This window comes from Thamnophis sirtalis, unplaced genomic scaffold (genome assembly GCF_051295495.1).
Source record: "Thamnophis sirtalis isolate CommonGarterSnake01/CBP01778 unplaced genomic scaffold, rThaSir2_p1.2 scaffold_11, whole genome shotgun sequence".
Lineage (NCBI taxonomy): Eukaryota > Metazoa > Chordata > Lepidosauria > Squamata > Natricidae > Thamnophis > Thamnophis sirtalis.
The window spans coordinates 2,861,872-2,884,281 of record NW_028261391.1 but is presented as its reverse complement, the minus strand read 5'-3'; the positions used below and the strand labels follow the sequence as shown (position 1 = coordinate 2,884,281).

The window sequence follows — 22,410 nt, the reverse complement described above, 5'->3', positions numbered from 1 at the left end:
TTACAATTAGTACAACTTTTTAATAGCATTGGGAGATCGTGAGTTATAATCCTGTCCTAAGGTGAGTGGTATTGAGCCACTCTGTCCCTCTCAGCCCAAGGAAGAATGCAATGGGAATCTATTTCTAAAAAAAAATTCACCACGGGGAGGGGGGGGGGTCAAGGTTGACTCACAACATAACAACATTCTAACACAAGCCAAGCTAAAATGAACAAGACCTAGAGAACCAATTAAAAAAAAAGCATTCTTACTTGAAAGCAAATTCTAACAAGTTGTCGAATCTCAAAAAACAGGTAAATCAAGGGCTCCAAAACAGAAAATGATATCAGGAGAGAGAGAGCAATTTCAAGTCCTATTAATTCTGATCCACGCATTGTGTGCCCTGTTTTCACGCACAGTATTTGTGATGAACTTCACTTTCTTAAGGGTTGCGTAAGCTGCTTCTCCTTGTGGAAAGGAATGCTACGAAGCACAGCAGTAAAAAGCACCGTTTGTAAAACTAAAAAACACACCCACCTTACACTTGTAATGGCAGTGATCTAAAATCTAGACCGGAAAACAATTTCTGGGGTTTCTTTGAAAATATGGCAGATTTGTGAATATATTGATATGACAGTAGCAGTTTGCTCCCTCCCATATTTGGGCAGACCAGGTGCTTTGACAGAAGGAAAAAAAACACTATATACATACATATAAATAAAAGAAGAAACAGACATTGCAATCTCCGGAACCTTAAAATATATTGCTCACTTAGCTTTTTTAGGCCTCTGCTAACATCGTCAAGAGTATAAAAACCATTGAAGAGATATTCAATAAGAGCCGAGGTGGCGCAGTGGTTAGGGTGCAGTACTGCAGGCCACTTCAGCTGACTGTTATCTGCAGTTCAGCGGTTCTAATCTCACCGGCTCAAGGTTGACTCAGCCTTCCATCCTTCCGAGGTGGGTGAAATGAGGACCCAGACTGTGGGGGCGATATGCTGACTCTGTAAACCGCTTAGAGAGGGCTGAAAGCCCTATGAAGCGGTATATAAGTCTAACTGCTATTTGCCTTTATACACTATTAATCCATTTGGCCATTACGGGCATGATAGGCCCATCCATCCACCTCCCACCTTTAATGGGCTTTGTTGTTTTTACATCAAATCAATGGAGGTTTAGCTCCTATTCCTTCCTCCCCTATCATGCACAGCTTGGCCTGCTCATCCCCAGGGAATACACCTGGAACTCGTATTTTTAGGATAATTCACAACACACACACACAAATACAACCTATCCAAAAAGTAAGTCTTAGATTGCTCTTGTTTACACGTGTGCCCAATATAAGACCTGCCCCCTCCCAAAATAAGCCCTAATTAAGATCCCGCCCACTCCAGGGTGCACAGGTAAAAATGAAGCTAGGGTGGGAATTGGGTGGTGGTGATGCAGAGCTGCCCTACTCCTTACTTTCAGACAGTTGCAGTCAAGCCACACACACACACACACACACACACACACACACACACACCCCTTGCCAGCCCACTTCTTCTGCAGTTGGCAACCCTTTCCTGAAGGCCTCTGCAGCCGATAACAGAGCTCTGGATCGATCCAGAGATGGCGGCAGTAGCTGCTGAAGGCCCCTGATAGCAAAAAGGAGGCAGGGGGCGACACGCAGAGGTAAGATAAGTCAGTGTAACAACATTCCCCCCGCCCTAAAATAAGACCCGGTACCCTTTTTTGGTGGCAAAAAAAAGTATAAGGCAGGGTCTTATTTTCGGGGAAAGGCAGTATGTATTTGAAGAGTTGTGAGGCTGGGCAAGGTTTCACTCTGGACCTTTCTAGAGCTCTTAAAGGCTTTGGTTTTCATCTTATGCAAACTAAAGATTGCAGAAATTGAATCCGATATATCCGAATGGCCCAAGAAAGGCTGGTCTGGATATTCCAGACGCCAAAGCTCTGAAAACAAGAAAAGAGACCAGGCTGGGTAAACAGAGGAAACAATATATCCTAGCCATACCTGCTATAATTAATATTCTACCAGGTCAAGAGGTGCATTCACATAATATAGTTCGCTATGGCTCAGTTTACTACATTAACCGCAGCAGCAGCAGCAAAGACACAATGAAAACTCCTTAATACGTGGACGGACTTAGCCATAGTTTCAACTGGGAAACTCAGCATCCAGTTTTGGTCGCAACGATGTAGAAAAGATGTGGAGACTCTAGAAAGAGTGCAGAGAAGAGCAGCAAAGAGGATTAGGGGACTGGAGACTCAAACACACGAGGAACGGTCGCAGGAACTGGCCACGTCTAGTTTAATGAAAAGGACCAGGGGAGACATGATAGGAGTCTTCCAATATCTCAGGGGTTGCCACAAAGAAGAGGGAGTCAAGCTATTCTCCAAGGCACCTGAGGGCAAAACAAGAAGCAATGGGTGGAAACTAACCAAAGGGAGAAGCAACTTAGAACTGAGGAGAAATTTCCTGACAATGAGAACAATTAACCAGTGGAACAGAAATTGCCTCCAGAAGTTGTAAATGCTCCATCACTGGAGGTTTTTAAGAAGATGTTGGATAGCCATTTGTCTGAGGTGGTGAAGGGTTTCCTGCCTAGGCAGGGGGTTGGACTAGAAGACCTCCAAGGTCCCTTCCAACTCTGCTATTCTATTCTTATTAGACCAAGTTAAATAAAAAAATGCTAGGGAATTCCTTGAAGTCTGGCATTCAAACAAATCAGCCATTAACAGGCATCTAGAGATAAGCAACATCTACACACTATTCAACACAGATGATCGCAAGCTAAAAAGGAAATAAAAAGTCCGACATGCCTCCTCACCAGCCATCAACACCCAGATAAGCAAAGATTAATGCCAGAATATCAAAACAATAATCAAGCAGTAAACAATACTCCAATCCAGAAATGCCCAACTCATACAACTAATCCATTAACCCAACCAAGGAACTACCAAGGAGACTCCCATCAAAGGGTAAGCCACGTCTATATAAACAGCTCAAACCCCACTCCCTTCTAGAACTGATGATGTTACCTAGCTGGGACATGAAATGTCTGCAAGAAAACAACCAAGCTCAGAGAGCACCGAAGATCCCATATTCCTCCTCCTGCTTCTCCATTCCACAAACCCCATTCCCTTCTGGCACTGATGATGGTACCTAGTTGGGTAATGAAACGTCTGTAACAAAACATTCAACCTCAGAGAACACCAAGGACCACCCAGTCTTGTTCTTCCACCTCTCCACCTCACTCCCTGCTAACACTGATGATATTATTTACTTGTGTAATGAAACATCTGCATGAAAGCAAACTCAGAGAGCACCACAGCTGTGCTCCTCCTCCTCCAACTCCTCCTTTCTCTTCATTCTATTGTCTTTTCTCCTTCTCCCCTTCCTCCTCCTCCAAACCCATCTCCCTTCTAGCACTGATGATGTTACCTAGTTGGGTAATGAAACATCTGCAAGCAAACCACTAATCTCAAACAGCACCCAGGATCCCAAAGTTATCCCCATCTTCAGCACTGGGACAACTCCCCAAACTTGATGAAGTATTCAGCCCACCACGTAACCAGGTCAAGGAAAGGCTACCACCTGGATTGGCGTGTCACGCACATCGTGTGAAACCAGGCTCCCTCTCTACTCTCTTGAGTCTTGTATGATTTCAAAGCGTGGACTCAATCAAGAGAAATTATAGGAAAGCCCCCCCCCCCCTTGTGTTCATGCTGGTCTCTAAAGTCCCCAAACCCAAACCCAGCCAGGTGATCTAAAGGTGCTTTCTCAAGAGGCAACTGGACTTTGATATTCTTTGAAAATGTTTCGCTTCTCATCCAAGAAGCTTCTTCAGCTCTGACTAGATGGCGGGGAGTGGAAGGATTAATACTCCTTGCAGACAACTGGTCATTTGCATCCTTTAGAGGGCCGTTGAGGTCACTTGGAGGTTGATCTGTGTCCTGGGGGGTCACCTGAGTGGTGCAAATGGGTGGAGAGCCTCCTTGGACAACACAGGCCCATCCCCACAGCATGCCCCCGTGTTCAAGAGGGAAGGGTCACAGGGTGCAAACATCCTTCAGAAAGCACAGGGGTCCTTTCAACAGTTCCAAGGAGGCTCCCCACCCATTTGCACCACTCAGGTGACCCTGAGGACACAGACAAACCTCCAAGTGGCCTCAATGACCCTCTAAAAAGGATGCAAATGACCAGCTGTCTGCAAGGAGGATCAATCCTTCCCTTCCCCACCATCCGATCAGAACTGAAGAAGCACTTGGCCACGTGTTCATACTTATGACGGCCACCGTGTCCCCGGGGTCAAGCAGTCTCCTTTGGCAACCTTCCGACAAGCAAGGTCAACAGGGAAGCCAGATTCACTGAACGACCATGCGACTAAATTTTAACAGTGATTCCCTTAACAACTGGGGCAGGAAAAGTCGTAAAACAGGGGCAAAATGTGGCTTTTTTAATATTCTGCAAGCCACCTTGAGTCACCATAGGCAAAGAAGCGGCATCATAAATTCCATAAATAAACAAATAATACTCACTTATCAACTGTCCCGCTTAGCAACGAAAATTGTGGGCTCACTTGTGGTTATAAAACAATTATGGCCAACCTGCCTTCCATTGAGGACCTGTATACTGCATGAGTCGAAAAGAGGGTCGAAAAAATACTTACTGACCCCTCACATCCTGGACATAAATTGTTTCAACTCTTGCCCTCAAAATGATGCTGTAGAGCATTGCACACCAAGACGACTGGACACAATAAGAGTTTTTTTCCCTGAACGCCATTCACTCTGCTAAACAACTAATTCCCTCACCACTGTCAAACTATTCACTACGGCTGCATTACTATTCCTATCAGTCTTCTCATTGTTCCTATCCCCCATCGCCTCCCACTTATGACTGCAGGACTGTTCACTTTGTGGCTTTTATCCTTATGATTTATATTGATTGTTTCCTGATTGCTTATTTGTACCCTGTGACTATCATTAAGTGCTGTACCTTATGATTCTTGGTGAATGTATCTTTACTTTTTATGTCCACTGAGAGCATCTGCACCAAAGACACATTCCTTGTGTCTCCAATCACACTTGGCCAATAAAGAATCCTATTCCTATTCCTATTCTATCCTATCTATATTTGTACCCTGTGACTATCATTAAGTGTTGTACCTTATGATTCTTGACAAATGTATCTTTTATTTTATGTCCACTGAGAGCATCTGCACCAAAGACAAATTCCTTGTGTGTTCAATCACACTTGGGCAATAAAGAATTCAATTCAATTCACTCTATTCTATTCTATATACCTACTCTATTCTACTCTATTCATACTTTATTCTATTCCTACTCTATTCTTTTCATATTTACTCTATTCTATACTATTCCTACTCTATTCTTTTCCTACTCTAATCTATTCCTACTCTATTCTATTTTTTCATATATTCTATTCCTACTTACTCTATTCTATTCCTATTTCTCTATTCTATTCCTACTTACTCTATTCTATTTTTGGGCTGTGAGACTTTTAAATACAACCACAATCACTCCATGCACACACTAGTTTTTTTCTTTTTCTTTCTTTCTTCGTTTCTGTTATAATTTTGCACCAGTGAGGTTAAAACCAATTTCGTTGTATTTAAGTACAATGACAATAAAGATTATACTTATACTTATTCCTACTCTATTCTATTCCTACTTACTCTATTCTACTTACTCTACTCTATTCTATTCCTACTCTACTCTTACTTACTTTACTCTACTGTATTCCTACTTACTCTATTCTATTCCTACTCTACTCCTACTTACTCTACTCTACTGTATTCCTACTCTACTCTTACTTACTCTACTCTATTCCTACTTACTCTACTCTACTCCTATTCTACTCTTACTTACTCTATTTTACTTTATTCCTACTTACTCTATTCTATTCCTACTCTACTCCTACTTACTCTACTGTATTCCTACTCTACTCTTACTTACTCTACTCTATTCCTACTTACTCTACTCTATTCTACTCCTACTCTACTCCTACTTACTCTACTCTACTTTATTCCTACTTACTCTACTCTATTCTATTCCTACTCTACTCCTACTTACTCTACTCTACTGTATTCCTACTCTACTCTTACTTACTCTACTCTATTCCTACTTACTCTACTCTATTCTACTCCTACTCTACTCCTATTTACTCTACTCTACTGTATTCCTACTCTATTCTTACTTACTCTATTCTACTTTATTCCTACTTACTCTATTCTATTCCTACTCTTATCACATATCCATGGCGAGAAAAAAAAACCGAAATCCTGACAGTTTACGAAGTCCAGCTGCCTCTCAGATGGGCTTTTCCTCTGGTCCAGAGGTGTCCAACCTGGCTGAGGAATTCTGGGAGTGGAAGCCCACAAGCCTTAAAGAAGCCAAGATTGGGCGCCCCGTTAAATCCTCCCTTCGGGGCCCTGCCTGACTCAGCGGAAACCATCCCGACCTTCCCTCCAGCCTGCCCAGGCCTCGCTTACCGGCTGAGGTGATCATGGCGCCGTCGCGTGGAGGTCCGGGCCGGCTCGGCGCTCCCGGAGCGGAGAAAAGAGCGAAACGAGCACGGAGCTTCTCTCAATGAGCGCCGCTTCCAAGTCCGTGACCAAGCGCATTCGCCGCTTCCGGTGCCACCGCCGGAAGTGACGCTTTGGCAGCCCGCGACGGCGACGGGGCTCCTTCTGTCAGGCCGCAGGTTTCTTAGCAACCGGCGGGGCGAAAAAAGATTGCGGGGTGGCCTTGGCAAACGCCTGCTTGGAAAACTCGCTGAAAAGTCGTTTGAAGGCTGGAGAGGAGGGAAAAGATGGGAAGGAGGCCGAAGAAGAGGAGGCGAAGGGGTGGTTCACGGGACGGCGGCAAAAATCGTCGGTCGAGCTGTACCTGTCGGATGTCTGCCTGCATCGAGGCTGATAATCGCACAGGAGGCGCTCCCAAAATGGCTGACTTGCCCTTAGGAGGCGGATTTCTGCTTTGTTAACAGGGGCAACCGACGTCACGTATAGCACATTTCCAGTGTTTTGCAAACTGAACTTTAACCTGGTTAATCTGGGCCTGAATTCGTTTGCTCTGGGAGTTCAGAGAAGACTTTTAAGACTTGTGGACTTCAACTCCCAGAATTCCCCAGCCAGCATGGCTGGCTGGGGAATTCTGGGAGTTGAAGTCCACAAGTCTTAAAAGTCCCCAAGTGTAGGGTTCCCTGCCTAAGCAGGGGGTTGGACTAGAAGATCTTCAAGGTCCTTTCCAACTCTGTTATTCTAAGCGGAACTCTGGAGATATTTTTTTTAAAGGCCTATCTACTTCAGATCCCAGAATTCCCCAGCCAGCATGGGTGGATTTGAACTCCCAGCATTCCCTTTGTGCAGCTGAAGTCAAAAGTTGTTCACCATAGTTAACAAAGTCTTCATGAGGCTGCAAGAAATGTAAAGCAGCCATTGTGATGTCTGACATGTGAAGAGGTTTGGGGTATGGCCAGTCGAGAAAAAAGGACCCAGGGTGACATTATAGCAATATTGCAGTATTTGGGGGGACTGCCACAAAGAAGAGGGGATCCCCCTATCCTTCAAAGCACCTGAAAGTAGAAGAAGCAAAAGATGGAAACTAATCAAGGAGAGCAGCAGCCTGGAATTGAGGAGAAACTTTCTAACAGAGAGGACAGTTAACCAGTGGAACTACTTGCCTCTAGAAATTGTGGATAAATTGAAATTGAAATTTAATAAATTTGTATGCCGCCCAATCCCGTGGGACTCTGGGCGGCTTACAGAGATAAAATAAAAAGTTAAAAATTAAGAATAAAAATACAGTTACGTTCATCACTGGAGGTTTTTAAGAAAAGATTGGACAGCCATTTGCCCGAAATTATAAGAGGGTCTCCTGCTCGAGCATGGGGTTCGACTAGAAGGCCCCCAAGGTACCTTCCAACTCTGTTATTGTGTTAACAGTTGCGGGAAAAGAGCATTGTCTAGTCCAGTGAAAAGAAGGACTAGGGGTGACATAATAGCAGTCTTCCAATATTTGAAGGGTTGGCCCAAAGAAGAGGGAGTCAAACTGTTCTCCAAAGGCCCTGAAGGCAGGACAAGAAGCAAATGATGGAAATTAATCAAGGAGAGGAAGCAACCTGGGGTTAAGGAGAAACTTCCTAACAGTGAGGACAATTAACCAGTGCAACTGCTTGCCACCAGAAGTTATGAGTGCTCACTGGAGGTTTTTAACAGATTGGACAGCCACTTGTTTCAATTTTTTTTTTTTTTGAAAATTTTATTAATTTCATATATACATTCACAATTATGTGATCTCATAACTGTTAGTAATAATGTGTATTTATAACAATTTTTCCCCTACAGTTGACAATATACTTGAAATTGCTTTCTTACTGTCCCATAACTCCATCTTATTTTACAACATTACTACTTCTTCCTTCCTTCCCTCCTTCCTTCCTTCCCTCCTTTCTTCTCTCCTACTCTCCTTCCTTCCCTCCTTCCCCCTTCCCTCCCCCCTTTCTTCTCTCTGTAACCCACCCGAATGGTATGAATGTTGTGCTTTTAATTATGTATTGTTTTACGTGTTAAATGTTTGTTTCCCCCCCCCCCGCCTTTGAGTTGTAAGCCGCCCTGAGTCCCCCCAGGGAAAAGGGCGGCATATAAATAATCTCTCAATCTCTCTCTCCTTCTCTCCTTCCCTCCTCCTTCCCTGCTTCCTTCCCTCCTTTCTTCTCTCCTCCTCTCCTTCCTTTCAAATATTGAAAATATTTCAAATATTATAGGGTCTCCTGCTTGAGTAAGGGGATGGATTGGAAAACCTCCCAAGGTCCTTTCCCAGTTCTATTCTGAATTCGAATCTCCATGGCACACAGCCCGTTTCTCCAACTGGTGAAAAGGTCCAGTTTTGCAATCTGTTTTCCAAGCTTTGTTTTCCTTTAGGGAAAAAAAAATCACCGGAGGCCGATTAATATTTCGCAACGTCTTTATGTTGTAATCCGTTTATTTACAAAGATACAGGTTTATTCACCATTATCTGTACAGCGCGTCGTCAAATTAGGCAACCTGGTGAAAGTTTGCAAGCGAGTCAAATACCGCAGACAGAAATCGGTCCCTTCAAATTCTCCGTTGCTCCCTTGGAAACTCAGGAGGTCAGGAAAATCCCTTTAGTTTACAGTTGTCATTTAACACAGGATCCATTTCCTGTGCCATAAGGGAGCTTGCCAACAAAATCCCAGAAGCCTGCCTAACTCTGCCTCCAGGGTACAAAAGTTTCTCAAGTCACAATTGGCAGCAATTCAGAATAAGCAGTCAGCTGGCCCTTGACTTACCACCAGAATTGAGCCCAAAATTTCCATCCCTAAACGAGAAATGAATTTCCCCCCTCTTTTCGTGACATTTCTTGCCACAGTTAAGTGAATCACTGCCGTTATTCAGTTAGTAACAGGATTGTTAAGTGACTCCACCTTCCCCGTTGACTTTGGTTGTCACAAAACGAATCCAGGACGTTGCAACCATCGTAAATGCAAACTAGTTGCCGAACGTCCAAATTTGGACCACCTGATCACGGGGACGTTGCAACAGTCATAAGTGTGAAAACGGATCGTTAAGTCACTTTTTACAACGCCGTTGTAACTTCGAATGTCGCTAAACGAGTGGTTGTAAGTCAAGGACTACCTGTATTTCGCCTCGTCAAGATACGCGACGAAAACAGATCTTGTTCCTAGACAGGAATGTGGAAGGCAAAATGGCTACAAACCCAGTCAAAGGCCTTGCAACCATTTTTAATGGCCAGATTAAAATTGGCTGGTCGGATAACTGAGTCATTAGCCACGCAGTTAGAAGCCAGGACAAATTGCTTAGCTGAAAACCGACAACAGCTATAACATTCAGAATTTACCTCTCTCCTTATCTTCTTGTGACTATAACTTTGTTGCTTATCACTATTGCTGTATTAAAATTAATACAACAATATACAACAATTTATACAATAAATCAGTGTTTCTCAACCTTGGCAACTTGAAGATGTCCGGACTTCAATTCCCAGAATTCCCCAGCCAGCATTCGCTGGCTGGGGAATTCTGGGAATTGAAATCCGGACATCTTCAAGTTGCCAAGGTTGAGAAACACTGCAATAAATTAATTTGAGAGCTTAGGCACAGGGAAAGAATTCCCTATGTATCTAACCACACTTGGCCAATAAAAAAACTCTACATTTCTATATATAATTCACATCTTTAGGTTTTATTTGAAAGAGGATTAGCTCTAAACAGTCATTGCACAGGCAAATCACCTATGCCACGAATGGCAGCTTACTCCACGGATATTCAAAAGGCACAGCATTAAAAGGCATTTACAAAAAGTCCCAGCCAAAGGAACAGAATCCTCTTAAGAGAAAGGGGGAAAGTGGATATTCTGCTTACGAATCATGACAAGCCAAATTCAAACACTCCAGCTTACGCCTGGCAACGAAAGATAAAGCCTTTGATTTGTAAATTTCAAAGGCTTGTGTTTTGCGCAAATCCAATCCCCCCCCCCTCCACAGTTTATTTATAAACTAATTGAAGCTTGGTAGGTGAATCTAGTCAAACATTTGCAAAACGTATTGGGAAACCAGCTTCAGTTAAAAGGAACCGCCTTGCCAAAAGGATATATCCGCTATCATCTGTCCTGAAGACGGATTTAAATTGGTAAAAGAATTATGGGGTCACTTCTGTTTGTCCTTATCTTCCTGCAATTCCTGTAGCTGGATTTTGCATAACCTCAAAAATCGAAGCCACCTTTTTGGCTTGCTTCTTAGGCAAGCCTGTCTGTGCAGACTGGGTTGAGTAAACAATGGTTAACTTCATCGTTAGTAAAAAAAGTTATAAGCATTTTAAGACTTTGCCCTCGTATCTTCGAGAACGTGGGATACTTGAAACCATTAAAATTATAAAATGAACTAAATTCTCAATTGTTTTTCCAGTCGTTGGGTATGTGACTATTCTTATAAACATTTTCCCCCAAACTGGGGTCTGTCAAATAAACTAGGTTAGAATCTTACTATCCTGAGTCAGGCTGAGTATATGACAAGTTAGGGATCTACATACTTTTTCTTTCTTTCTTCTTTCTTTCTTCCTTCCTGCCTTCCTTCCTTTTCTTTCCCTGCCTCCCTCCTTTCTTTCTTTCTTTCTCTTTCTTCTTTCCTTCCTTTTTCTTTCTTTTTCTCTCCTCCTTCCTTCCTTCCTTCCTTTTCTTTTCCTCCATGCCTTTCTTTTTCTTTCTTTCCCCCATCCCTCTTTTTCTTCCTTCCTTTCACTTTTTCATCCTCTTCTTTCTTTTTTCTTTCTTTTTTCTTTCTTTTTTCTTTCTTTGTTCTTTCTTTTTTCTTTCCTTCCTCTCCCCTTCCCTTCCTTCTCTTCTTTTTTTTTTCTTTTTCTGTCTTTGTGTATGTGTGTGTCCGTCTCCTTCAATAGCATCTGCTTTCTGCCACAGGCTATACTATAAGATATGAGAGGTTAGGACCTTACAATCTCACCAAGATTTTTTTTTAAAATTAAATTAAAGATTCAGGCTATAAAAATGCAGCATTTGAGAAATCTTTCTGTAGAAGAGTAACAAATGAATAAACATTTATTTTGTTGAAAAACAATATGTTTATAAAAAATGCATAACCGTAACATTTGCCTTCATTCGCGAAATGAATAACCGTTTATTTTGATGGGGAAAAAAAATATATATTGCAAGTTTTAACCATGGCTATAATTCAGTGTCGCTCAACCCCAACCTAACCCTGGCTACTTTCAAATGTGTGGACTTCAATTCCCAGAATTCCCCAGCCAGCAAAGATTCTGGGAATTGAAGTCCACACTTTTGAAAGTGCCCAAGTTGAAAAACACGGCTATAGTAAGTTTCCAAAACATAGCAAGGGGCATAGTAGCCACAAGACAAAGTAAATTCACATGTGTATTTCCAATAACAAGGTAGTAGAATGTCTTTGCCACCAAAAACCATATTCAGAAACAGAATAAAGTGGGGAGGGGGGTTTCCTCAAAACACCAGCAATTGTCTCTCTTCGCCTTCCGAGCATCAAGATTTCTACCCCTGCAGACAAGGATGCCAGAATGAAGGAGACACTTTAAATAAGAAAGAGACGACTCGTAAGTGGCAAGGAGGAGGATTGCGTTGCCATTTCTGTTGCACAATCTCCATCGCAACTTTTGGAAACCAACGATGCTAAATTATGAGCCTCAAGAGATCCAATGGCTTTTTTTCTGTGATGACAATACGCATCTTGACGGGCTTAAGAATAGAACGAAACGGCTCTCCATGGAACAAGGGTGCTGAAAAGAGACAAGCCAGCATTTTTCTGCACCGGTGGGTCTGGAAGAAACTATCTTTTTTAAAAAAAACAGACCAGCTTCTAGCTGCTTCCTTCACGGAGCTCGTAAGGCTGTCCCGGGTTTGCAATTTTTTTTTTTAAACTCCCAGATGAGAAGGATGTGGAATCCATCAGAGAGACCAACAAACCACATTCTGTTAGGTGTCCAACGCCTCTGAGGCTTCTTCACACTTCCCGTTGGGTGCAATGTTGGTCAAAGCCATGGCTCCTTCTAAGTCTTGTATAGCATCTAGGTTGGAAAAAAGAGGGTAGGATGAGGCATTAAAAAGGGATGCTCAGTTTTGCATACATTCATTATCTAGAATAGTGTTTCTCCATCTCGGCCATTTTAAGATGGGCGGACTACAACTTCCAGAATTCCCCAGCCAGCATAGCTGGCTGGGGAATTCTGGGAGTTGAAGTCCGCCCATCTTAAAATGGCTAAGGTTGAGAAATATTGACACAAAAGGCCTCTGGAATTCTTTGATCAGATGGGCAACCATATAAATTTGATTCATAAATAAAAATAAAAGAACACTAGATTTCTGTTGACCAAGTAGCCTTTTAACTAAACTTCAAAACATCTGGGTCTATTTTTCCAGTTAGCAGCGCGTGACAATACAATAGCAGAGTTGGAAGGGACCTTGGAGGTCTTCTAGTCCAACCCCCTGCCTAGGCAGGAAACCTTATACCGTTTCAGACAAATGGCTATCCAACATCTTCTTAAAGACTTCTAGTGTTGGGGCATTCACAACTTCTGGTGGCAAGTAGTTCCACTGGTTAATTGTTCTCACTGTCAGGAAATTCCTCCTCAGTTCTAAGTTGCTTCTCTCCTTGATTAGTTTCCACCCATTGCTTCTTGTTCTGCCCTCAGGTGCCTTGAAGAATAGCTTGACTCCCTCTTCTTTGTGGCAGCCCCTGAGATATTGGAAGGCTGCTATCATGTCTCCCCTAGTCCTCCTTTTCATTAAACTAGACATACCCAATTCCTGCAACCATTCTTCATATGTTTTAGTCTCCAGTCCCCTAATCCTCTTTGTTGCTCTTCCCTGCACTCTTTCTAGAGTCTCCACATCTTTTCTATATCGTGGCGACCAAAACTGAATGCAGTATTCCAAGTGTGGCCTTCCCAAGGCCTTATAAAGTGGTTTTAACCCTTCACGGGATCTTGATTCTCTCCCTCTGTTGATGCAGCCTAGAACTGTGTTGGCTTTTTTGGCAGGTGCTCCCCACGGCTGGCTCCTATTTAAATGCTTGTCCACTAGGACTCCAAGATCCCTCTCACAGTTACTACTATTGAGGAAGGTACCACCTATTCTGTACCTGTGCATTTCGTTTTTCTTGCCTAAATGTAGAACCTGACTCTTTCCACCATTGAATTTCATTTTCTTAGATAGTGCTCAATGTTCAAGCTTGTCAAGATCCTTCTGTATCTTGAGCCTTAAGTCTTCTGGAGTGTTGGCTATTCCTGCCAGCTTGGTGTCATCTGCAAATTTGATGAGTTCCCCATTTATCCCCTCATCCAAATCATTGATGAAGATGTTGAAGAGTCCTGGGCCTAAAACAGAGCCTTGGGGTCCCCCACTCCATACCTCCCTCCATGAAGATGCAGTTCCATTGAGGACGACACGTTGAGTGCGGTTGGTCAGCCAGTTACCATTAAACCATGGCTTAACCCTAGTTTAAACAAACCCCAGTGGCCCGTAGTTTATTTGTGTAGGTTTATTATTCTATTTTTTATTGATTTATCCCTATTTTCTTTGTGCTTAAAAAACATCTTGGTTGTGTATTTATGTTGTACGTCACCCGCCTGAGTTGGACAGCTTTATAAATCTTAAAATAAGTAAATAAACCAAATAGTCCAATTATGGTTGTGTGAATTCATCTTTCAGTGCTCACTTTCTTCAATTCCACCCCCCCTCTTCATTTCAGTTAATTTGGTAAAAACAGTTTATGGTCCACTCCAGGGGTGACTTCCGGGCAGTATGGCCCAGTACTACGGCCAGACCGGGAGTAGCGGGGAGACGCAGCCACCGTACCAGTACAGTGGCTCGTTCGGCCCACCCGCCCACCCATGTTCTATGGGCGTTTAGTACTGCAAGCAGCTCATTGCGCATGCGCGCACAGCGTGCGGTGCCTGCGTGGCCTCCACCAGGCAGCTGGGTGTCACAGGGTGGTGTTGTACATGAGCGCGCGGTGCGCCTGCCCATCTATGACGCCCAACCCTGTCTACGGCGTACTGGCTGTGCCGGGGTCCGGAACCCACCACTGTCCACTGCATAGGTAGACCTCATCTTACGACCACAATTGAGCCCAACATTTCTGTTGTTAAGCGAGACATTTAAGTGAGTTTTGCCCCGTTTTACGACCTTTCTTGTCACACGTGTGATCTGCTGTCGCCGGGGTATTATATTGTATTGTATTATATTATATTATTATATTATATTAATTGTATTGTATTGTATGGTATGGTATGATATTATATTATTATATTGTATTATTATATTTTATATCATATTATATTTTTATATTATACATTTATTAGATTAGATTATCATACTTATATTACATTATATAATATATTATATTATATTATATTATATTATATTAATTGCATGGTATGGTATGGTATGGTATGATATTATTATATTGTATTATTATATTATTATATCATATTATTATATTAGTATATCATATTATTATATTATTATATCATACATTTCTTAGATTAGATTATCATACATATATTATATTATATTAATTATATATTATATCATATTATATTGATTATATTATATTGTATTATAATGTATTGTATTATATTAATTATATTAATTATATTATATTAATTATATTATATTAATTATATTATATTGTAATATAATATTATTATAATAGTTTATTTGATTCTTTTTATTAGTTTTCTTGTTTTAAATCAGATTTTATATTCTGTAAACCCCCTTGAATTCCCATGGGCGAATAGCCGGCCATATAAATTCAATAAACAAACAAACAAACAAAGTGAATCATTGCAATTAAGTTAGTAAGACGGTTGTTAAGTGAATCCGCCTTCCCTTGACTTGTCAGAAGCTTGCAAAAGGGGATCACGTGACCCCCCTCCCCCCCAAGGACATTGCAACCATCATAAATATGAGTCATTGGCCTAAGATTCTGAATGTTGATCACGGGACCATGGGGACGCCGCAACGGTCGCTAAGTGTGAAAAACGATCATGAGTCACTCTTTTTAGTGCCGCTGTAACTTCAGGCAGTCACTCAACGAACTGTTGTAAGTCGAGGACTCTCTGTATTGTGAATCCAGGAAATGGGTTGATTCCGCATCCAGATTCAGCCCGTGGTGGGAACGCGAGTGAAACACGGGGGACACTTTTGCAGCGCCCACGAATTCGTAGGCCTCCTTGCCTTCATCCATGTGAAAATCCTCATTTCTTCTGCCCCACGGAATACACGACAGGAAGGCAGGCAGTTTCTGCCTTGGAGGGTCTCCTGCCCCATCTGTAAAATGGAAAAAGGTCAAATTAGTCCCAATAAAGGGGAATATTTGTAGCTCAGGGTTGACAGGAATGGTCCTTGGTGCTCTCTGAGCTGGGTGGTTTTCTTGAAGACGTTTCACAGCCCAACTAGGTAACATCATCAGAAGGAGGAAAGGTTTGCACGGAGGAAGAGGAGGAGGAGGAGGGGGAGAGGGAGGAGGAGAATTCTGGGGTCCTTGGTATATATACAGATATACCAGATAAAAGGAACACAACACACATATTGCAAAGATGTTATGTTTGTATAAACAAAATAAAATTTTTTTTTTAAAAAAGAAGTCCATTCAAGAGAATATTTTGAAATCTCTCCCTGCAAAGTTTGACAGCTAACAAAAGCCAAGTTAATAGGATTATAACAAGCAACCCCCTCACTCAAAATCCAGCACAGGGCAAAACAACAAAAACGAACAACAATAGCAATAGCAGTTAGACTTATATACCGCTTCATAGGGCTTTCAGCCCTCTCTAAGCGGTTTACAGAGTCAGCATATTGCCCCCAACAACAATCCGGGTCCTCATTTCACCCACCTCGGAAGGATGGAAGGCTGAGTCAACCCTGAGCCGGTGAGATTTGAACCGCCGAATTGCAGATAACAGTCAGCTGAAGTGGCCTGCAGTACTGCACTCTAACCACTGCGCCACCTCGGCTCAATCCATCAGCCACAATGGGAATTGTTCAACAACCTCTCTTTAGAAACACAAAGCCCATATTGCACACATCCCAAACTTCAAAAAAACGTAACCCTAGAAGGAAGGGCCCTTTCCTCTCACTCAGCTAGTTGTTCAGCTGACACAGAACTGCAGGGTGCGTTTGTGTGTGCGGTTGTGTTCATCATTAAACCATCTTTCCAATCAGCCTCCATGTTGTTTCCAGCGACTTCCTCCCACCTTGGAACTGAACTGGGTGGATTTTCCTTCTAACAAATAGCAGTAGCAATAGCAGTAGACTTATATACCGCTTCATAGGCCTTTCAGGCCTCTCTAAGCGGTTTACAGAGAGTCAGCATATTGCCCCCAACAATCTGGGTCCTCATTTTACCCACCTCGGAAGGATGGAAGGCTGAGTCAACCCTGAGCCGGTGAGATTTGAACCGCTGATCTGCTGATCTAGCAGTAGCCTGCAGTGCTGCATTTAACCACTGCGCCACCTTGGCTCTAACAAACCCCTAACGGAGACTCTCCCTTTCCTTCCTTGCAAGTAAAATTAAAAAGAGGGGGGGGGAGTTTAAACCTGCTTCCTGGATGCTAATCGGGCCACCTCCACAGTGCAGAGAGGAGCAAAAAGGAGGAATTAGGGGACTGGAGGCTAAAACATATGAGGAACGGTTGCAGGAATTTTGGGTATGTCTAGTTTAACGAAAAGAAGGACCAGGAGAGACAGGATAGCAGTCTTCCAGTATCTCAGGGGTTGCCACAAAGAAGAGGGAGTCAAGCTATTCTCCAAGGCACCCGAGGGCAGAACAAGAAGCAATGGGTGGAAAAGAAATATACAGATAAACAGAGCAAGCCACTATATATAAACAGAGAAGAAATCCTACTCCCTTCTAGCCCTGATGATATTACCTAGTTGAGTCGTGAAATGTTTGCAAGAAAACAACCAAGCTCAGATAGGACAGAATTGGGTATGTCCAGTTTAAAGAAAAGGATTAGGGGGTGATATGATGGCAGTCTTCCAATATCTCAGGGGTTGCCCCAAAGAAGAGGGAGTCAAGCTATTCTCCAAGGCATCCGAAGGCCACATAAGGAATAATGGATGGAAACTGACCAAGAAGAGATTCAACCTGGAAATAAGGGGGAATTTCCTGACAGTGAGAACCATCAACCCATGGAACAAAAGTTGCCTTCGGAAGTTGTGGGAGCTTCATCACTGGAGGCTTTCAAGAAGAGACTGGACTGCCATCTGTCAGAAACGGTGTAGAATCTCCTGCTTGGGCAGGGTTTGGACTAGAAGACCTCCAAGGTCCCTTCCAATCTGTTTTCTATTCTATTCTATATTCCATTCAATTCTATTCCCTATTCCCTTTTCCATTCTATTCTATTCTCTGAGCAAGGAGAGATTCAACCTGGAAATAAGGAGAAATTTCCTGACAATGAGAGCAATCAACCCATGGAAGAGAAGTTGCCTTCAGAAGTCTTGGGAGCTTCATCCCTGGAGGCTTTCAAGAAGAGACTGGACTGCCCTCTGTCAGAAACGGTGTAGAATCTCCTGCTTGGGCAGGGGTTGGACTAGATGCCCTCTAAGATCCCTTCCAACTCTGTTATTCTGTACCTCCATTCTCACGTACGAACGCACCTACCTTTCTGGGGTCAAGGGATTTCGCCCCCCAAACATAATCTTTATTAGCCCAGGCAGGGCTATCTTAACGCCTTGGCCTGATGGGCACATAGAGGCCCCATCCTAATCTCTGCACATTAACCCTTCAAGGCACTTTGAATCATGCAAATGCAACAGCGTATTTATTACATGTTCCTGCATTTTTTTAAAAAAATAATAATACTAACACGCATTAATAGAAATTAACAGGATTTGGTTAATTTTACCAACCATTTGCATTTTTATTTCTGAGTCATTGTCTTAGGGCCTCAGGACACTACTTTGCTATGCTGCCTTCCGTCTTACCTGAGCATAGTACATAAAATTATCCGCTACACGTCCTGCCTGTCAACGACATATTCAGCTTAAACCGCAATAACACACGGGCAAACAATAGATGCAAACTCAAGGGAAACCGCTCCAAATTCGATTGCAGAAAATGCGACTTCAGCCACAGATTGGTCGATGCCTAGAATGCTCTACCTGGTTCGGTTGTTAGTTCCTCCTACCCTCTCTCCTTCTCTTTCTCTCGCTTCCACCCTCTTTAACCTCTTCCTTCTTTCCTCCTCTCCTTCCCTATCCTTCTTCCCTTCCTCCTACTCCTACTTCCTCCTCCCCATATCTTCAATCTTAAACTGTCCACCGTGGACCTCACATATTTCCTAAGAGGTCCCTAAGGGGGCATGCATAAGGGCACCAGCGTCCCTACCGGCCCCGAAGTTAATATTCTTTTTTAATCGTATCCATTTCACGTATCCAAAGTCATGTTTATACTTATGCATGTTATCCAATACACGTTTGACAAAACGAATAAAATAAAATAAGTGAAATGAAATAAATAAAATAAGTAAAATAAATGAAATAAGTAAAATAAATAAATAAAAATAAATGAAATGAAATAAATAAAATGAATAAATAGAATAAATAAATAAGAAATAAATAAATAAATATGTAAATAAAAATGAATAAAATAAGTAAAATAAAAAATAAAGAAATGAAATAAATAAAATGAATAAAACAAATAGAATAAAGAAATAAAAAATGAATAATAAATAAATGAATAAAATAAATAAAATAGAATAAATCAAATAAATGAAATGATAATAAAAAAAATAAAAAATACATAAATAAAAATGAATAAAATAAGTAAAATAAATAAATATAAATAAGTGGAATAATAATAAAATAATAATAAAATAAAATAATAAAGTAAAGTAATAAAGTAATAAAGTAAAAGTAATAAAGTAATAAAATAAAATAATAAAATAATAAAGTAATAAAATAATAAAATAATAAAAAATAAAATAAAAAATAAAATAAAAAATAAAAAATAAAAAAAATAAAATAAAATAATAAAATAATAAAATAATAAAATAAAATAAATAAAATAATAAAATAAAATAAATAAAATAATAATAAAATAAAATAATAAAGTAAAGTAATAAAGTAATAAAATAAAATAATAAAATAATAAAATAATGAAATAATAAAATAATAAATAAAATAAAAAATAAACTAAAAAATAAAATAATAAAATAAAATAAAAAAATAATAAAATAAAATAAATAAAATAAAATAATAATAAAATAAAATCATGCTGTGCTCCGGGGGCTACGGCGACCTTGGCGGAGGTCATTTGCAAGAGGGCGCCCACGGGCGCCACCGCCGTTCCCCCCCCAGCCCCGCTCTCACCTGCCCGCAGCTTCAGGGCGGCTCGCAGCGCTCGGCACGCGGCTTCTCGCGCTGCCCCGCCGTCCCCGGGCCGGTAAGCCACCGCCTGCACCGTGTCCGGCAGTCCGGGCTCCGTGCGGCGCCGCTGGCGGAAGACCCCGCGGAGCAGCCCCTCCAGCTGCAGCCGCGCCGCCTCTGCCGCCGCCGCCTCCTCGGGCTCGGGCTCGGGCCGCAGCAGCACCACCCCGACCACGGCGGGCGTCGGAGCGTCGGGCAGCTGGGCGCGCAGGTCGCGGAGGATCTCGCGCAGGCGGCGCTTCTCCCGCGGCTGCTCCAGCGAGGCGGCCCGCAGGAGCGCGAAGAGCAGCGCGCAGCCCCGCCACGGAGCCCGCCCGGCCCCGCTCCGCACTCGCGCCCGCCTCGTCCCCCCCCGCCCCGCCGCCACCGCCGCTTCCTGGCTCTGGTCCTCCGGCGGAGGCGGCGGCGGAGGCTCGGCGAAGAGGTCCCGGGCGAAGGTCTCCAGCTCGGCCGGACGCGCCTCGCCCGCCAGCCGCAGCGGCTGCCGCCCGCCCGCCCAAGCCAGCAGCGCCCGCAGGTCCCGCAGCGGCTCCGGCTCCATCGGTGGCCCTTCGCCCGTCCTGCCTCCTCCTTCCCTCCGCCGCCTCGGCGCTTTTCTACCCCCAGCGCCAGGCGCCGCCTCCCCGGAGGGGGGAAAGGAGACGGCCCGGCCCCAGGCAGAGCAGCAGAATGACAGAGGGACCTTGGAGGTCATCTAGTCCAACCCCCCTGACTAAGCAGGAGACCCTAACACCGTTTCTGACCGATGGCAGTCCAGTCTCTTCTTGGAAGCTTCCAGGGATGAAGCTCCCACAACTTCCGAAGGCAACTTCTCTTCCATTGAATATTGAATAACACAGTTGGAAGGGACCTTGGAGGTCATCTAGTCCAACCCCCCGCCCAACCAGGAGACCCTAACACCGTTTCTGACCGATGACAGTCCGGTCTCTTCTTGGAAGCTTCCAGGGATGAAGCTCCCACAACTTCCGAAGGCAACTTCTCTTCCATTGAATATTGAATAACACAGTTGGAAGGGATCTTGGAGGTCATCTAGTCCAACCCCCCTGCCCAAACAGGAGACCCTAACACCGTTTGTGACAAATGGCAGTCCGGTCTCTTGTTGAAAGCTTCCAGGAATGAAACTCCCACAACTTCTGAAGGCAACTTCTCTTCCATTGAATATAGAATAACACAGTTGGAAGGGACCTTGGAGGTCATCTAGTCCAACCCCCCGCCCAACCAGGAGACCCTAACACCGTTTCTGACCGATGGCAGTCCAATCTCTTCTTGAAAGCCTCCAGGGATGAAGCTCCCACAACTTCCGAAGGCAACTTCTCTTCCGTTGAATATAGAATTACAGGGTTGGAAGGGACCTTGGAGGTCATCTAGTCCAACCCCCTGCCCAAGCAGGAGATTTTACACCGTTTCTGACCGATGGCAGTCCAGTCTCTTCTTGAAAGCTTCCAGGGATGAAGCTCCCACAACTTCCAAAGGCAACTTCTCTTCCACTGAATATAGAATAAGACAGTTGGAAGGGACCGTAAAAACAATTTAAAAACATCACACATGCACCCAATCTGAATGGGGCTGGACCCCACCAGCAATGAGGTCAACAGCCCTAGGCCTGCCGAATAGCCAGGTTTTAACAGCTTTTTCTGAAGCCCATGAGAGTGGGGTATGGTCTGGATCTCTGGGGGTAGCTCATTCCAAAGGGTTGGAGCAGCCACAGAGAAGGCCCTCCTCCGGGGCGCCGCCAGCCAACATTGTCATAAAAAAGGGGTACAAGTAGGGGTACATCTAGGGACCCCAAAGGAGTATAACTAGGGAGCATAACAGAGGTTGCTCTCCTGTGGGGGGGGGGCAACCCACCTTCACACAGTACTGAGTAGGGGGGGCTGCTGTTAAAAAAACTCCCATTTTTTAAATCTTTAACACCAACCTTGACACCAATCACCTTTCTTTCCAACCGGCTGATAACCGAATGACCCAGGTGAACGTTAACTGCCAAGGTCCACCCTAAATCTATTTATCTTTCTTTATTGATTAACTGCCCAGAGCTCAGCTACTTGATTCCTTTTCCAAACACCCATGAGGGACAGTATTTTGGAGGGGGTGCAACAGGTACCTGGGTGAGCAGGTGATTCGGATTGGCTTGGCCTTCTCTGTGTTCCTAATTGTGACCTCTTCAGTGCAGCACGATAAGGAAAACTGCGGCTTAATGGGGGGCCAGAGCGAGAATTGCATATTTCCTGGCCAATATCTGAATAACCCCAGGTGTTACAAGGAGACTAAGCTAGAAATCACAAGGTAGTTAGTTGATCTCCTGGATAATAAGCATGTGGTGGCTTGCCAGCGGCCAATGGAGCTGGCAGCAGATTCGAATAGCGAGGAGATTGGGGAGGAAGATGGGCCAGTCTTGGAGTCTGACGAAGGCTCTGATGAGGGTTCTGTGTCGGAGGCAGAGAGGG

The 22,410-nt window shown here is 43.4% G+C and overlaps 2 protein-coding genes across 3 annotated transcripts in view; both read right to left on the bottom strand.

The window, feature by feature from the left end:
• Nucleotides 1-6,641, bottom strand: part of PSMD1 (proteasome 26S subunit, non-ATPase 1) — a 124,032-nt gene extending 117,391 nt beyond the window's left edge. The window contains 1 exon segment of the mRNA XM_087725058.1: nucleotides 6,497-6,641. Within this exon segment, the coding sequence (XP_087581184.1) occupies nucleotides 6,497-6,512 (16 nt within the window). The 5' untranslated portion in view covers nucleotides 6,513-6,641.
• A 5,017-nt stretch (nucleotides 6,642-11,658) lies between these two features.
• On the bottom strand, nucleotides 11,659-20,700 carry CUNH2orf72 (chromosome unknown C2orf72 homolog). 2 transcript variants are annotated; one of them, XM_087725056.1, is made up of 3 exons: nucleotides 19,907-20,700; nucleotides 15,770-15,862; nucleotides 11,659-12,597 (listed from the first exon to the last, which is right to left on the bottom strand). In XM_087725056.1, the coding sequence occupies exons 1-3, from the start codon at nucleotides 20,655-20,657 to the stop codon at nucleotides 12,506-12,508; spliced, it is 936 nt and encodes a 311-aa protein (XP_087581182.1). In that variant the 5' UTR covers nucleotides 20,658-20,700; the 3' UTR covers nucleotides 11,659-12,505. The 2 variants fall into 2 exon arrangements, with proteins under 2 accessions (XP_087581182.1, XP_087581181.1); XM_087725055.1 differs by lacking the exon at nucleotides 11,659-12,597 and having other exon boundaries at nucleotides 15,368-15,862.
• Between the last annotated feature and the right edge of the window lie 1,710 nt (nucleotides 20,701-22,410).

Excerpts from the sequence above, each read along its gene's own strand:
- CUNH2orf72 (XM_087725055.1), bottom strand. The coding sequence starts at position 20,657 with ATGACCTCCAAGGTCCCTCTGTCATTCTGCTGCTCTGCCTGGGGCCGG. Across the intron at positions 15,863-19,906 it reads CGCCCTGAAGCTGCGGGCAG|ATGGGGCAGGAGACCCTCCA; the intron begins GTGAGAGCGGGG and ends TCCATTTTACAG.